The sequence below is a fragment of the Atta cephalotes genome (genome assembly GCF_000143395.1).
Source record: "Atta cephalotes unplaced genomic scaffold scaffold00002, whole genome shotgun sequence".
NCBI lineage: Eukaryota > Metazoa > Arthropoda > Insecta > Hymenoptera > Formicidae > Atta > Atta cephalotes.
In genome coordinates this window covers 2,487,296-2,504,653 of record NW_012130066.1, presented here as the reverse complement: position 1 = coordinate 2,504,653, position 17,358 = coordinate 2,487,296, and the positions used below count along the sequence as shown (strand labels likewise).

The window sequence follows — 17,358 nt, the reverse complement described above, 5'->3', positions numbered from 1 at the left end:
TTACGTTAGTAAGTAAGTTAAGTAAGTAATATGATACGTACGTACTATTTTAGTTTTAGTTAAAACTAAAGTAAAGTAACTACTATATACTCTAACTAGTAGAGTATTATTATAATAATACTCTCTCTCTCTCTCTCTCTCTCTCTCTCTCTCTCTCTCTCTCTCTCATGAAATACATAATGAGAAAAAATAAATTAACGTAAACTAATCATATGTTCTGATCCAGATAATGATATTAAAATCATAAAATTTGCAAAAATTAGTTAATCCTCGAATTATTAATCAGTTTGACTTCTGAGAGAATTTAAATTAAGAATTATTGTTCTATTTCCAATTATAATTGTTCATGTTTTAAAGTGCGAGAAATTATTTACATTTAGCTCCTAGAAACTAAACATAACATACATTTACATACATACATTACTACTAAATTATTTTTCTATTAAAAAACATTTGATGTATAAAATATTAAAATAAAATATGTTAAAAATTATTGTAAATTTTTGGTAAATCTGAATATATATTTGATTATATATTTGAATATATATTTGAATATAGTTATAAGAATAAAAATGATAATCTATTTTAAAAAATTAACATCTTTCACAATTGCACAAAAAAAAATATATATATATAATATTCCTTAACAATTTTATTAAAACTGAATTGATAATAATAAATCACGAAAAGTAATGCTTTTCTAGAAAATGTCTGCATACCTTACTCTCTAAAAATTATAATTTTAAAAATAAAGAAAACATTCTATGGATAAAACAAATCCCTGAAATATCAAATAAATACTTATACATACTTCTTTTACTCGTCAAATTTTTTTACTCATTAGATTCCAAAATCGTGCACTTTAATGGTGAGAATATTCTCTCGTGACAAGATTCTCTCGCGAAAATGACAAAGAAAATTTATCATCTGGTCAGTATTCAAATTTATTATCTGGTCAGAAACACCCTGGGACGATAACAAAAAACAAGTTCCTTCCTTTCCCTAAAACACCAATCAGTACTTTGTGAAACACATTCCTTTATTGCGAATTCGAGATAATCATTTCTTCTGATAATTCGATGATCGGAAAGCTTTGTTGAATATTCTTTAAATGCCATATCCATACAATAAGATTTTAAGATCTCGGATAATAAATAAGCAATTTTATTATCTCCAACTTTTCATTTATAATCATAATATATGATTCTATTCTAGTATAGATACAATTTCTGCTTTTGTGTCATTCTTTACAAATGTGATTGAATCCTTAAATAAAGTTAAGTACAATACATGTAACACGCGTAATATGTTGCTACAAAATTATTAATTTCTAATTCAACTTTACATATTATAAAAATTTGTCATTTTCTATCTGGAGTGAATCTAATTTAAAAATATATTATTTTTTAAATTATTATATATTAATACACCTTCGACAAAATCAACAATATTTTATATTTGCATGATATTATTATGCAAATATCTGTAAGCGAAAGTGTGAGATTGAACTGAAAAGGGGTCTGATTCAATCAGGTCGTGCAAGATTGTAATATAGTCGAGACGAGTTTCATACGAGTATAGCCATCGAATCGAAATGTAAATGTATGCTAGGGGCAAGGTATGAGTTTGTCGAGCGAGAAACTTATATCATCAACGATCATTCTTGAGAAAATCATGAAACAGAGTAACATATCATGGCAATTAACCACGCTTTCACCTTCGGCCGCGAGTCTAAACGAATTTATCTTGACAAATCTAGATTTTATTTCGACGACGCAGACATTGCGCCGGAAGTAGAGGATGTATATACGAATTTTGGAAGATCGCCAATCGTAGCAATCGTGCCGGATGTAGGCGAGTGATTCGATCGACGAGAGACAGGAGGCTGGCTGGTCGGCTGGCTGGCTGCACTTTCAGGGAGCAACGTCCTGCCTATGCGAATATGGTCTCAAACGAACGCGACGGAAAGGAAGATACGAACGAACAAGAAGAAGCAGAAGAGATCCGCTCTCTTGCCCGAACGTGCAAGGTCCTGACATCGGCGAGCGAGCGCACCGATTGGTTCCAGCAATCGCGAGATTTTTGCCTCCCTTTGCACCCCAAAATATATACCATCGTCTTGCATTCTTTTCACCCGTCTCAGTTCTAGCATTGTTAATTATTTTTAACGAAAACTGATTTTCTGACGCTCTTTCTAGAATCGCTCTTCAGAATTTAGAAATTAATTGAAAACCAGTTAAATCGCAATTAAAATTAACAAACATTTAAAAAATCGGACTTTAAAGATAGGTATTGAATCTCTGGAGATATAAATCATTACCGTGCACCTATACTATAAAATTTTGACATCCATTTCCATTTAGAAAATGCGATATTTATCTCATGTCACAAGCGTGTGACAGATGGTTGCAATGTTTTACGGTCCATTAAGAATTCTCGATGTTGCGGATACGCTAACGCGAATTACGATGCCTTTCAGTGATAAAAGAAATCGTCGATCGTAATGCAATATGATGTGATAAAATCCGCGACATCCACCATGGAGGACATATTCTATTACGTTCATGCGTCTCTCGATAAACGCGACGAGGTATGTAACATCACAACTGATGCATCTATCCGTTATATTACAGTACATTAATGTCACTCCGTATCATTTCGAACTAAGTTGCGACCACGAACATAGCAAATTTTACCTACAATCTGTAACGCTGTCACCTAACTTCTTATCGTTATGAATATAAGCGATCGTATATCGAGAGAAAACAAAATACTTATGGCAATTATAAATTTAGCAATTTTAATATCTATAACTAGTTTTACAGAGTAATAACTACTAATCTAATACTCTAAAAATATAAGTTGCGGTAATAATATTTGTATATTATTAATTAATAGCGAAATAGCAACTCAACTACATTAAATAGTTATTTAAATATCATACAAATATCGACATATATTTATCTAGTTTAGACAAACATTTTTTTTTTAAATAAATAAAGCACACTATATCATAGTAACAATTAATCATTGTTAGGATAACTTTAAAAAATACATTTAAAATTTGTTCACTCAAATCGCTCACCCACGAGCAATACGCGGCATTGTCTCTCGAGAGAGATACAACAGAGTTCAATTTCTTCTAAGAAGAAAATTACTCAGCATATAATAAAACAATGCGCAACATTGGGTTTGAACTTCGATGACAAAAGTGAAAGATGACAAAAGTAAATGAGAGTCTCGACAATACAGTTTTCAATTCTGTACAAAAATTCAGTAATCTTATAATTCCTGGTTATCTAAATTATAGGTATACATAAAGTTTGTAATTATGTATTATATATAAAGTAACCAAAAACAATAAATAAATATAATAAAAACAATAAATAAATTAAATAAACTAAGAAAATGTAGTAATATTAATTATTTGTAGTTGATTAATTTCATACTATACATCAAAGTAATCGAAAATTTTCGGTTCGATGCTGATTAATTCGATTGATGCTGAACGGATATACGCGAAATCGCGTGCGATTGATAAAAGTCGAGTCTCAATCAACTTGATCGAATATTCGGACTTTGAATCAATCGATCGATTGCGTCGCGGCGCAAATGTTAAATGCGCAAAAGAGATAATTTTGCTAAATGTTAAAAATTTAGTTAGATACAGGTTTGCAAATAACTTCGTTAGATCAAAATAATTATGAGTATACTCTTTAAAACTGTCAGAGTGGATTGTTATTCAAAGAATCGAATTTCATTCTTAAAAATTGAAAATTGAACTATTCTTTTTCTAAAGTGACTCAATTTTCACTCTTTAGAGTGAGATTTCATTCTAAAGAATTTAGAGAATAGAAAACTCAAGCATGATAGTATCAAGCATGAAGTAACAAAAAAGTTACAAAAAAGTTTTGACACCCAAGCAATTAACCTGAGCAGCCTAATACATAATCATTTTAATAGTCCATCAACATTATTTAAAAAATTTAATTTAATTTAATTTTTAAATACTTTAGTAAAATTTATTTTCTGTGCGCGTTACGATCATTTTTGTCCTCGAGAGAGGCAAGATTCATCAGACCATAGGGATAGGAGGCTACGGGAGAAAGGGAATCTGCAACACTTGCCGAATAATCGCGCGGGACGAAACCCGGTTTGGTAGGATCGTGCCTCGGGAATTTCGCGGGAATGCATTGCCATGTTCGTTCTATTCACGATCTATTGCGCGGAATGAAAATCGCGGGACGCCAGCATGTCGAGCATGGAAACGTCGGGAGGAAGCAGAATGGGGGAAGGGCGAATTAATCGAGATTTTAATTGCAGGAATATGTCGCCCGCGGGCGCAGCATCCGTATGTAAATAGGAAACGTCGGTTTGCCTTTCGTTTAATGACGCGCGAATAAATATCATGGAAATTGTTGTTACGACGATATTAATTTATATGTGACATGAGGATAGATGAAGAAAAAGAAGGAAAAAAGAAAGCAAAGTTTCGACCCTCTCTAATTGAAAATCCTAAATGGCTCACGCTGACCTACGTAACGAGGATTTATCGTTGACCGTATTTGACTCCAGTTATGCATAGAGCGCATTGTGCTGGCATAGGGAGGTAAATAGAAATCTCACTTCTCAATTGAACGTGCCTCAATTATCCTGATTGCGTTTGTACGGTCAAAGGTCGAGTTATGTGCATTACAATGCAACGAACAATAACGCGCCAGTTCTCTTCATATCGCGCTAGTAATAAACACATTAATTGATAAATAGCTCGATCAAGAAACTATTTTTAATTTTCTCTTCTCTCATAGGATTTTTCGAATAATTTAGAATTTGGTGAACAGGACGCTAATTAAATTTTTTAATATATAATTCCGTTTCTATTTTATTGTGTTAAAGTAGTCTTAAAGTCGAATTAAATTTAATTGGATGGAAAAATTAGATAATTTTATCTAATATTGAAAAAATTCGAAAAACATGTAAAAAAGTTTCACGTAATAGAAGTAAGATGTTTTTAATACTCCAATAATATCATTAAACGCTTTGCATGATTCTTCGCAAAGTGCGAAATCACGAAGCGGAGACTATAATCATCCACCAGACTTATAGGATGGAACGACGGGGATCCTCTTACCTGTCCGATATCCCGCGTTGCTCAAATAAGCGGCGAAGGAGTGTGGTTCGTGATCTCGTTGCCACTGAGGACTGCTGCAGTTGTCGTTGTTCGTGAAGACCTCATGATTGTGAACGTAACGACCGGTGAGCAAAGAACTCCTGCTTGGACAGCACATGGGAGTGGTCACGTACGCGTGTCTCAGCTCGGCGCCCTCGTTCCTTATTCGCTTCAAAGTCCGTGGCATAAAGTTCAGCGAACCTGCAATAGATACAAGGCGATCATTTTTGGATACAATTAAACTTATCGATTCGTCTCATGTGTATGCCAAAACATGTTCATTGTTCCGCAATCATTTAATCGTGTCGATTTCAGTATGCCGTTTATTATGCTGAATACGAATGTATTATTGATGCTTATATCACAAAATAAATATACGATTCACTTGTGGATTCTATAATTCATATTTGAAATAGCTAGTTTTTCATAATAAAAATACCAAATATATAAGATGTGTCACAATAAAAGAATAAGCTATTTTTTAAATTTGTTAAGGAGAGAAAAAACTTATTTTTTTTGAAACCTATCACTTTAAAAACTTTACAAAAACCATAATACCTAAAAGATATTATTACCATAATAATTAAAAATATGAGTAATCTCGTAAAAATTAAATAATTCTAATTTCTAAAAAATCGTGCTGAAGCTGTTAAAATTTTAAAACGTTGCAAATCCAAGTAAAAATACAAAACGTTATAAGTCTAAATAAAGATGTCAATTGCACAATTTACGTTTTAAGTTGCACTATTCATTTTTCTTTGCTTGTAATAGCACTAATTTAGTCTTTTAATGTAACACGTTGAAAAAAAATAGTACAAACAATTAAAACAAATTCTAATTAAAATTTCGTGTTTGCTATAAAAAGAAATTGGTTCAAAATATCTATAAATGAAGATTTCGAGTGATGCTTGAAAATTCCTACAATTTAGTTTGATATTAACACAGACGAATTAGTGAAATAAATACACGTAAGGTTCTACGTAACGATAAGATTGCATATTGCACGCGTTTCTCTTCGGGTATGTGTCGCGATATCTTGAAGCGGGCCTTCGTAAGAACTGAGACTAATATCGTGATGACGAGATAAGGCGCCAGCAGGCTGCTGCACGCAATAAACAAAGTGAACTCTGTGTTCTACGTAGGCATTTATACCAGCGATAAATGAGCCTCTCAGAAGCCAAATTGATTGATTTCACAAAATAAAAAGATAGAGAGAGTTGATGAGGTAACAATCATGTGCTCTGCTACTAAAATTAAAAAATTTAAAATAGGCGGGATTGATCAGATTGGCTTTTCCGAGAGATTTTTGTTTGTCTTTCGGATTACAAACCTAGTTCAACGTCTTGATCATCCGTCAGAATCAGCACGATGTTGGGTTTTCGTTCTCTAGACTGCTGATGCGGAAGATAGGGCGAGTTCGACTGATGATTGTAATTATTATTGCTGTTGTAATTCGACTTGTGAAGGGAACCGCGACGCTGCTGGCCAGCATACGCGTCATCCGCAGATCTGTCTCCGTCGGTCCGTCTGGCATTGACACTCAACAGGAGGAGGGCCAGAAATTGAAATAGCTTGCTCATGGCGGCGGCAGCGGTTGGTGGTCGTTTATGGACTGGCTACCTCAATCAAGTGTCATACCATGATTGTGACTGGAACAGGAAAACGGAGCACGCATCGCGTTAATGGGCGCGTGAGCTTGACGGTAATTGGATACCGCGGCGCGGTAGAAAAAGAAAAAAAAAGTCTTAAAGAATCTTTCTCACCTCATATATCTAGAACGTACATCTCCGCTTGAAAAAAAAAAGAAAGAAATTGAAAAAGACGACGAGGTAATTGTATGAAAGAAGGAAATCGACTGTCACGAGAAATCGTTGCAATCGCAATTTCTATTATTTCATATATTGTATTGATTGATGGAACTTCATAAGAATATTACGTGAAATATGGTTCACCAAAGCCAAGTCAAAATATTTTTATCACTGCAATTAAAGAAACAACTGATATTAAACTAAAATAAAAATAATTGTACAAGACAAGTATATTTACAAGTAAATAACTTTGATATCTGATGTCTTAAAATATTATTTCCTAAATGTCTGTAGATAAGTTTGTAGATAAATAACATTATAAAACTGTATTTCATAAGTAAAGATTTATATTTATAGATATACCTTTGTAATTATAATTACACAATATATTGTTATCATTATTTTATTTAATTGTTTAACATTTATAATTATGTATTTTAATAAATAATTAATGATCAATATATACTAATATACAAATAAATATTTAAATCGATTATTTTCGATTATCGAATAAGACCTACAAATCAATGATAATTTTTATATATATCTACAATCAAATGCAAATTTATAAAATTATAATTATAAAATTGCACTTAAATTGTTTAAATAATAATCAAATCCTCAGCATCTTTCTAACGATAAAAGTATTTCTGTGTTTCAACTTTTAATTAGGCATTTACAGCGAAACATACGGCGCAGTATATGCATATACTGTGCGATAAATATTCATCGAATCAGGCATTCCAATCATTCGATTGTGTTTGTGCACGAGGTGCGACACGATATGGCCACGAATGAAATTCTTGCACGACCAAAACGCATTACGTAATACGTTAATATCCACGAGCAATTTAGGTGCGCAGTATGATAATTATCTCCAATAAACACGGCAAACGTATTCAACATCGCGATCATTGCACGAATCGTGCGGAACAATTAACGAGTCGCATTAGTAACGATTCGATACGTTTACCGCAGATGCCGCGTACGCTATGCCCATCATCAGGCTTTACCAAGAACGAACGTGATCATCCGAAGTAACTACTAAACACGTCTTGTTACTCAGGAATAAAAGATGAAAGGTGCAAAAAAAAAAAGAAATTATGTGACCTTGCCGAATTGTAGAAGCGAGGAACAAGCAAAGAACCATAATCGCATGATTCGTGTTTTATGGCAGACTTTATCATGATGCATGTTGTAAAGATCTTATAAAGAACTAGAAGAAGAACAATAAATTGCACAAACCTGATTTGACTTCCCATTATTGACCTAGCCGTATATATTATTAAGATCGTAAAACACATCATAAATTTCTTATTTAAGGTCCGAAAAGCCAAAAAGTCTTGTTCTAAAATTTTTTAGATATTTAACAATTTTATGTATTAATATAGAATTATTAATTATACAACTGTTTAAGTATCTCATTTTAAAAAATGATATGCTTTTAATTTTAACAATTAAGTTTTGTTTATTTTTTATAAATAAAAATTAATAATAACGTCTAATACTTGCAAATTATATATAGTTTTGACAATAATTATCGTTTTATTCAATAAATTTCCATAAATATAATATCTTAAAATTATTTAGCAATCTGATTTATTATATTCATTATCTATATATTCATTATCTATTATATTCATATTATATCTATATGCTCTTATAGTCATCTTAATCAAAAAAGTTTTTTTATAATGAAATTTTCCGATGGTTTTTCGCGACTAGAATATCAATGAAAAAAAGATTCATAAACGGTACTGCAACGAAGCTTATAATTTTTTTCATTATCTTCTATTATCCCTCTAATCTATTATCCCTTTAATCTCGTTTATCGATTGCACGTGAGACGAATAAAAGAACATGCGCTTCGAGCAACACGATAGGTGGTATTTTAAGACATCTAGAAACTAGAAGAAAATCGAATGATGAGACTCAAATGTCGATTGGGTTGATTGGATGAAAAAATGCTAGAGCGTATTTTCGCAAACAGTCAAATATGGATGCGGATGGTTGCACAGCTGCAAACGCACGATGCTGGACAGAGTTCCCACGAGAGGATACACTAAGGAAGAATATTACTTGCGGAAATCGCAGCGCCTTCGGCTTCTTATTGTACATCCTTCCGAACGCACCTTTAATGCAATAAAATTTATTTCTCGTAACGTATATCCTTTTAAGTTTAAATCAGCGATTTTTTAAAAATCACATGTTACTTTCAAAGCATAGGTATTTATTTTTTTATACGTTGTTTATACTTAAACAAACTTTTTATCATATTTTTGATATCATATTTCTACATTTTTTCCAAATTTTTAACATATTATGCTTTTTTATTATGTTTCTTCTATTATAGCATATTCTCGATGTCTAGTACGGGATATTTTAGAATCTGGGACAAACTTCAGAGGATAATAAATCTCAAAAGAATCAACTTTTGTTAAGAAACCTGTATCCTCTCGAATACATTTTTAGAGTTATATATCTTTAAAGCAACTGTGAGTACGTAATCGATCGCGTGGCAGCATTGCACGTGACGTCTAACAATACTAGTCCGTTTTTGTTTATTTTTCTTATCTTTTTACGAAACAAAGTCAAAGGACGTGAACCTGTATCTATTGTCAAACGTCACGCGCGACTGGTAGCTCCTTAAAAATGCATTCGAGGATACAGGTTCCTTAACAAAAGTTTATTCTTTTATGAAATTTACTATAACAAAATTTACCTAACAAAAGTTTTTTTCTGAAATTTACCATCCAATGAAATTTGTGTCAGAGTTTTTAAAATACTCTATATCAAAATAATGTTACTGATTAATAACTGCATTCAGATACGAGGAAGTTGTTTGAACGACGATCAAAATGATCGTATTCATATTGCCAGAAGTCATTATTATATTATATATCTACTTCGTATAAACTCGCACGCGCATATATCACGTGTGCAGATTAATGTATCGCTCTTTTAACCTACAGAATCCAGTTTCAACACCTAATGGTTACATACCCACGTGATAATTCTAACATTAATTCTCTCTCTCATATTTGCGATACGATCTCCCAAAATGGTTTCCTGCGTTATTTCATCAGGAAGAACGCCAAGATTAAAATAACTTATGCTCGAACGAATGATAAATGTAGGTGGATCGATGATGGAATTGATGTTGTGTATATTATAAATATTCAAAACGCCTTCGCGCTCACAATTTCCGCTCAAATGCTAAAGATATTATTAAAATTGCATAAATAAAAATAAAATATAAATAACTGCAGTAAAATTTTGCAAATTTCTGAATAAATTTGATTTGATAACAACGCTTTAAAATAATGCAATCGTTTATTCTAAATAATTCTTAAAATTTCGTTAAGAAATGAATCTATAATTTGTACATACAATATCTATAATTATATGTCGATAACACACAGTCTTCCCATCAATAATTTAATTTATTATATCTAAAAATTGAACTTTTTTTCTCTCTTACTCTTTACAAATTGAACTTTTTTTCTCGCTTCTAAAACGATTTGCTCATTTATACAAAAACATTTTTACAACAAGAGCATTTTTACTATAATTAAATTACTATAATTTACTATAATTAAATTAATAAATAATTTTATCAGAATAAAGAAAAATTCTTTAATTTTTGTTATTAAATTGTATCGATTGTTTCATTTATTACAAACAAATAAATTAGGTATTGTAGAATTCACATTTTTTTATTTATATTCTTCTGGAAAATTTATTTATTATATGCTACTGCTATATATTATGTATTCGTCAACACGTATCCTTAGTGCTCACTTGGCAAGAGCCTCAATTCTGTCCGTACTTGAAATACGATCAAGTCTGCCAATAAATACAAGCACGGAGAACACCTTTAATACACACAGATCTGGCATTCGTAAAGTACACGCAGTGACGTTTCCAAGCAAGGTACATAATACTCGTGTGGATACTACATGCTGGATTCTTCCTCCTCGATCGACATGATCATGCTCGTAAGATTTCATCTTGTACATATCCACCTTGCACGTTGTATTTCACGTTGATTGCACAGGGAGGCGTAAGGATAATGATAATCCAGATAACACGAGTTATTCATCCAGTCGCGAGATAAGTCGCTTCTCTACCTACTTATGTACAGAATGTGTCTTAAAACATGAGCATTATTTTTGAATATATGAATTTGAAATATATAATATTCGCAAAACGGCAAAAAATATTGTTTGCATTAAAAACGTGTGCATTAAAGTTTCTATCTTTAAAAATACTTAAATTTAAGAACATACATGCTTCTGTTATACATCTTTTACAAAATATAAAAAAATATGTTAAACTAAACATAGTTAAAAACATAAATCGTTGTGAGATATTAATCTTTTAATTTATAATTAAATTCAACTCTAATATTAACATTTAATAATGAAAGTAGAAATAAATATAATTTAATACAGAATTGCTTAATATATTTTTTCGACTATAATATATTTTTTCGAATGTTTATAACATATTTCGTAAGAAATACCCACGTTTCAAGACATCATAAGCTCGTAATCCTTGAACTCATTTTTTATATCTTTCGTGGGAGTAGTATATATTTATGTCTATAAAAATATCGTCAATGCTGCACATGTATAAATGGTATTATTTTTTTTTACGATTTAACGTATGTAATATTTTTATTACATACATAGTGGTCGTAATTTAAGAGAGCATCCAAAAAATAAAATAAAATAAAAAATAGTAAGAAAATAAAATAGAGTTTTATGATTATCAGTACTCAAATAATTTTATAGTTGCCCAGAAATGATATGTTATTTATTTAGTCGCACCAATCATCACATTGTGTCCGTATCGCCGTGACATAAGTTATTATGCTAATTAGCATCAAGTATGCGTGCGCGACAAGTTGAGAGGCGGCTGGAAAGATGTCAGGAAGTCATGTTCGGTCCAGACTACTCGATCGCATCTCTGATCCTGCATTAATTACTGCTAATTGATAGCCACCTTGTTTCTAGTCGAACAGGCGGACGGCACTGAGAACGCGAATGAAAAGAAAAAAAGTAGGAACAATGGATACTTCCAAGAAATTCAAAATTTTAACAAAAATGGTATTTTTTTATTTACAAAGACGTATATTCAAGTTTTGATTGTCGTGCAAATTAAATACGCGTTTTTTCCAAATTGCATTCATCTCAATTTCGATCAAGTACTCACATTTTCGTACAACAATTCGAATATTTTTTAGATTTTGAAATTTGCGATATCGAATCCATCGTATTAAATTTATCAATTTTATTGGATGTGTATTCAGCGATTTAAAAAATTTTAAATTTATATAAATATAATTATTGAAAGTTATTTGGTAAATTGTCAAATCTAATTCACAACTTTTATATAATAGAGCCTACAAATTTAATTATGAATCTTATTAACTACAACCAACATAAAAAAATTCTTTATGAAGGCTGAAAGTTTTGAAGGATACTTAATTTTGATTGCAATAAATTTTCTTTAGCATGTTAATGACACATCGTAATTATAAAATGACAAAGTGCGTAAAAATACTTCTTTTTTACAACATTAACTGCAAATTTCTCAAAATTGTGATGTGATGGAGCAATTTAGAAATTGGATTCAGCATTCAAAAAATTATAGGAAATAATTATAATAAGTTTCGTTTTGATGCTTTTTGAATTGTGTTAACTCTAAAAGTTATTAAGAAATAATTACGTGAATATACATTATTGATGATCCTTACGCCAATACGTAAATCCTGATCATGCATTTGCTATGCATATACTATGCAATAACTGATGTCACTTCCTGGATAGAATAGCAGGAACAAACGCGCGCTGAATTTAGCACAATCAGATAACGAGTGCACACGTGCATAGATCTTTTGACTTTGCACAAGGCGTGAATATGCGTACGTATACCCATATCACATGTTACATCCGTTTGTCAATCTTGAATTGCACCTTGCGGACTTGGAAATCTAATCCTGTTGCTACTGTTTCCTAACACTATAAAGATAAACACTATAAATATAAAAAATTCCAAAAACTCTTTCACTATCAATAATAGATGAGATACGAAGTATTATCACAATTTATAGAAATTTTTTAAACTTTTGTCAAAATAGAAAACGAGAAAAAAAGAAGAAAGAATCATAATTAATCATTAATAGTTATTGTTAAGTAAAAATTGTAATGTCCAAAAAATGTAAAATCTTGTTATATTCATTATTAATAATAATTATTTCATTTGATACTTGATTTGATACTGATTTTATAATATCTAAAAAGTATGCGTAAGATTTGCAAGATATAAGATATTTTATAAGACTGAGAAATTAAGAAAAGTTATAATTTATTCAATATTTATTATATAAATGTCTGCTAAAATTTTATTTATTATTTAGCCTATCCGATTTTATTCAAAATATGATTTATATCGCAAATGTTTATAATCCAACTAATAAATTAATTTTTTTTAAATATCTCGTTTAATATTTGTAAATTTTCATTTAATATATCTTCATAGAATGGCATTCTTATATGCTTCAAAATAGTTCCATATAATTAATATATTGTGACAACAGAAACTTAATAATTTATATACGTTTATATATGTATTTATATATGTAACATCAAATTAATGCTGTGTAAATTGAAAAACAATAGTGGCACTGTAGTACAAAAGATGCATTCGACATTCGAAATGGGCACACCGGAATGAGCAAATTTAACGCAAGGAATGTTTCCTGTTTCACATTGTCTGTCCATGTACTTCTGTATATAGACATAGATCATGTGATGGCGCTATTTCCTGCATTTGCTTTGATACCACACATATTAGTCGACTAATTACTCGACACACCGGACGTGATTTATCGTCCGCTTCGCACATCTATTTATTGTATACAATTTTCTGGAACAATATACATATGTAAGAAACATTTTCCAATCATGAATCTTTCATTCTATATAAATTCGATAATAAAAAAAAAACATTACGATATTTTATATTTAACATTAATTTCAATAATAAAGTACAATAAAAATATTTTCTAAAATTTTCATTCGTTCTATTCAAGTAATGCTTGTGTCTTTTATATTAGTTGGAAACAAATTTACTTTTCATAAAAATTATTTTTGTTTGAAACGAGAAATAAAATTTTAATCACTCTTAAAAATTTGTGTCCACTATTTCTCGTTTCAAATCAAAAACGTACTGGATAAAAAGCAAGCGTTTATTCAATTTCAAAGATAAAACACGAATACAAACATTGATGGTAAACTCAATGAATTTTAAAAGAATAAAATGTACGAATAAGAGAGAAAAAAGGAGGAGAAAGGAAGAAAAAGAGAATTATACGACCTCTATTACAGTAACAGAATACACACACGCACGCACGCACGCACATATATGTGTGTATACATTCGTACCCCAATTTTTATACAAAATCCAGATGGAGTTGCATATAGAAAATATATCGGGTTATTTTATAAATATAATGATGCCTTTTCGAACAGACATTGCATTTATAAAATTGATCAATATTAATAGATTACATTTTATAAATGCAATGCCTGCTACTGAAAGCATTACATTTATAAAATAGCCGACATATTGACCAATATGTTGATGTATCGCAACATGCGGTACATGAATCATTTCTAACGATTTAATAATATATCTCTTTATAATCATACCGAGTTTATGGCTCACTACTTATATTTATTAATTTCTGAAAGGCGAAGTTTTGTATAAATAATTCCACCAATGAATTAACAAACATAAGTTATCGTCAAACAAAAATGATTTAACTGGCGAATTTGGATTCTCCATTTTTCTCCATTTTTTGTTTTCTTAACAATGCAATTTCGTAAACTAGATAATTTTTTCATTTTCTATGACAAATAGAAATCACACTTTGTGTTATTATCAAAAACTATAAATGCTCAATCAATTGTATTTGCTAATAAATGAAAAGAGAGAGATGTCAACCATCGTCTAATAATCTTAAAGATATTAGTGTCGAGACGATGGCAGCCAGTGCTGTTAACGACAGCTTTCTTCGTCGATACAATAAGAGACCGAGGTTGAGAATGGTGACGAAGGGTGGAATGCGGACGAAGAATGAAAAGGGCGTCGAAGCCGAGCCCGATAAACGTCCGCGGAGCGTGAAAATGAGGAACGACGAGGGCACCGTACGCATGACACCACGGCGACGTGTAGGCGGTTATTGTTCGGTTGAGATTTCGAGGGAGAGATCTCCCGAGGAGAGCATATCGCGTCTCGACACGAGAGAGATCGAGATCGTATCGCGAGAGCGGAAACTCGAGGACTCCGATTAAATGAACGTGCTCCATTCGAAATAAAAGAAAGAGGGAATAAAGAAACGAGGTGGTTCCTTCTCACAACAGATATCAAAGGTTGTGAGGAAGATAAATCAGAAATTACGGAATGCAAGAACAAGAGGAAGAAATATCTATATCTCTTTTCCTCGTAACGTTTTTATCAGCAGACTTAACAGCTCGATGATTCTCTGCGCGTTTGTCCGTGAAGTGAACGATAATTTCGAAAGCTTTTTGAATTTTCGCGAAAATGGGAATAGATATTATGTATTAGACAATGAGAATAGATATTATGTATTCATGATTTCTCTTATGATCCATTCATGATGTTGATTAAAACTTGAAAATCTTTTATTTAGTTTTAAATAGGTATTATTAATAGATCGCTCAATTTATATTTCATTATGAATGACAGATTACTCCATAGGATTCGTATATATAGCTCTGGGACTTTTCGTTTTTCTTTTTTTGAAAAAGCAAAAAAATGTGAATGCATCTTCATATATCATTTTCACTTCATAATAACACATCTTTCACGCGGTAGATTTAATTAAGAAAACGTCGGAATGTTAAAGTTTCTCTCGTATGCATGTATATGTCGGTAATCATGAAGACAAATAGTATCATAATTTTGGAAAATCTAATCATAAATTCTACATCATATTTTATATGGTAACACTTATATTGTAACACTTGCATGTGAAACCTCAAGACAGTATGACGGCAATAAGTGTTTTAAATAGGTTTAAATAGTTTTAAATTTTCTTAAATAATTAAGAGAAGAAATATTTTTAATCAAAGTATCTAACGAATCTTAATCAAATGACAAGTGATTTACGTTCTCATAATCACGAATGGATCTTACACTGAAAAATTTACGAAAGAAAGTCCGGCTGCTCGTTGTCAGCAAATATTCCATCTTGATGTGATAATGTAATAGATAATCACGCGGAATTAATGATGAGAAGAAGGTGATATCTAGCGAAAATTGCGCAGTATGGCGTCCGTACATGTCGCACATATGAAAAGATGACATAAAACGTGAAGGACAGAAGATAAAGAACGAAGGATAAGGTCAAACAAGTTCGCGTAGAGAGGAAGAGGAGACTCCTCACAAGAAATGATGAAACGAGAAACGAAGAATCGTGGAGAATGCTAGACAGCTTGGCGACGTCGACTTTATCGGCCCACGCGACGCTCTTCAAGTCGTGTCCTATACGCATACACCGCAAAAGGCCTCTTCTGCCTTCCCATCGTTCGTGTCGACATTAATGTATGAATATGGCATGAGTGAACCGGCTTTACCATGAGGAGACAGCAACGATTTCACCTGAGATACCTTTGGTAAGAACGCGCATTTCTCAGCGCGTTTGATATATTGTTAAATTCGTCAAATTAATTTGAATTATTTTTAACCATTTCCATAGTCGCTATTACCCTACTCAATATGTCATTAATTTAATTAAAAAAGAGATAAACAATTTAACTTAAGATAAGACAATGTATTAAATTTGACTCAAATTTAGTCGTCATAATTTATTATATATTTTATTACATAATTCATTATATATTTATAATTTATTTTATTTACTAAGTCCAATATACGTTGTTTACTTTGAATTTTGAAACTAATTACAAGATGGATTGACTTACATTTTGATATATATTGTGTTATTTTTAATAAAATGTTATTTTTAATTGAAGTGATTACCGTTGCTTCTTTGACATCAAAGTATTACATATTCACAATAGAATCAAAACAAATCCAGGTCTCAATCATTTAAAAATCAAAATGTTCGAATTGTAAATACATCTTGCGAGAGTCAGTTTATATCTCCGAATGCATCGTTAAAAATATATATAGTATTGAAATTGAATATATAAATTATTTTAGAAAGCTATAGTCTGTATATATATATATATATATATATATATATATATATATATATATATATATACTTACGTNTCTATCTATATAACGTAATACGTATACTATATATANAATANAATAGATAGA

General features: G+C 31.0%; 1 protein-coding gene across 1 annotated transcript in view; it reads right to left on the bottom strand.

Annotated features, from left to right (window-relative positions):
* The window catches only part of LOC105620092 (extracellular sulfatase SULF-1 homolog), a 28,255-nt gene extending 21,505 nt beyond the window's left edge, over window positions 1-6,750 (bottom strand). The window contains exons 1-2 of the mRNA XM_012201602.1: window positions 6,501-6,750; window positions 5,132-5,371 (exon numbers count right to left, since the gene is read on the bottom strand). Coding sequence (XP_012056992.1) covers window positions 5,132-5,371; window positions 6,501-6,750 — 490 coding nt within the window. The remainder of the gene's footprint in view (window positions 1-5,131; window positions 5,372-6,500) is intronic.
* Between the last annotated feature and the right edge of the window lie 10,608 nt (window positions 6,751-17,358).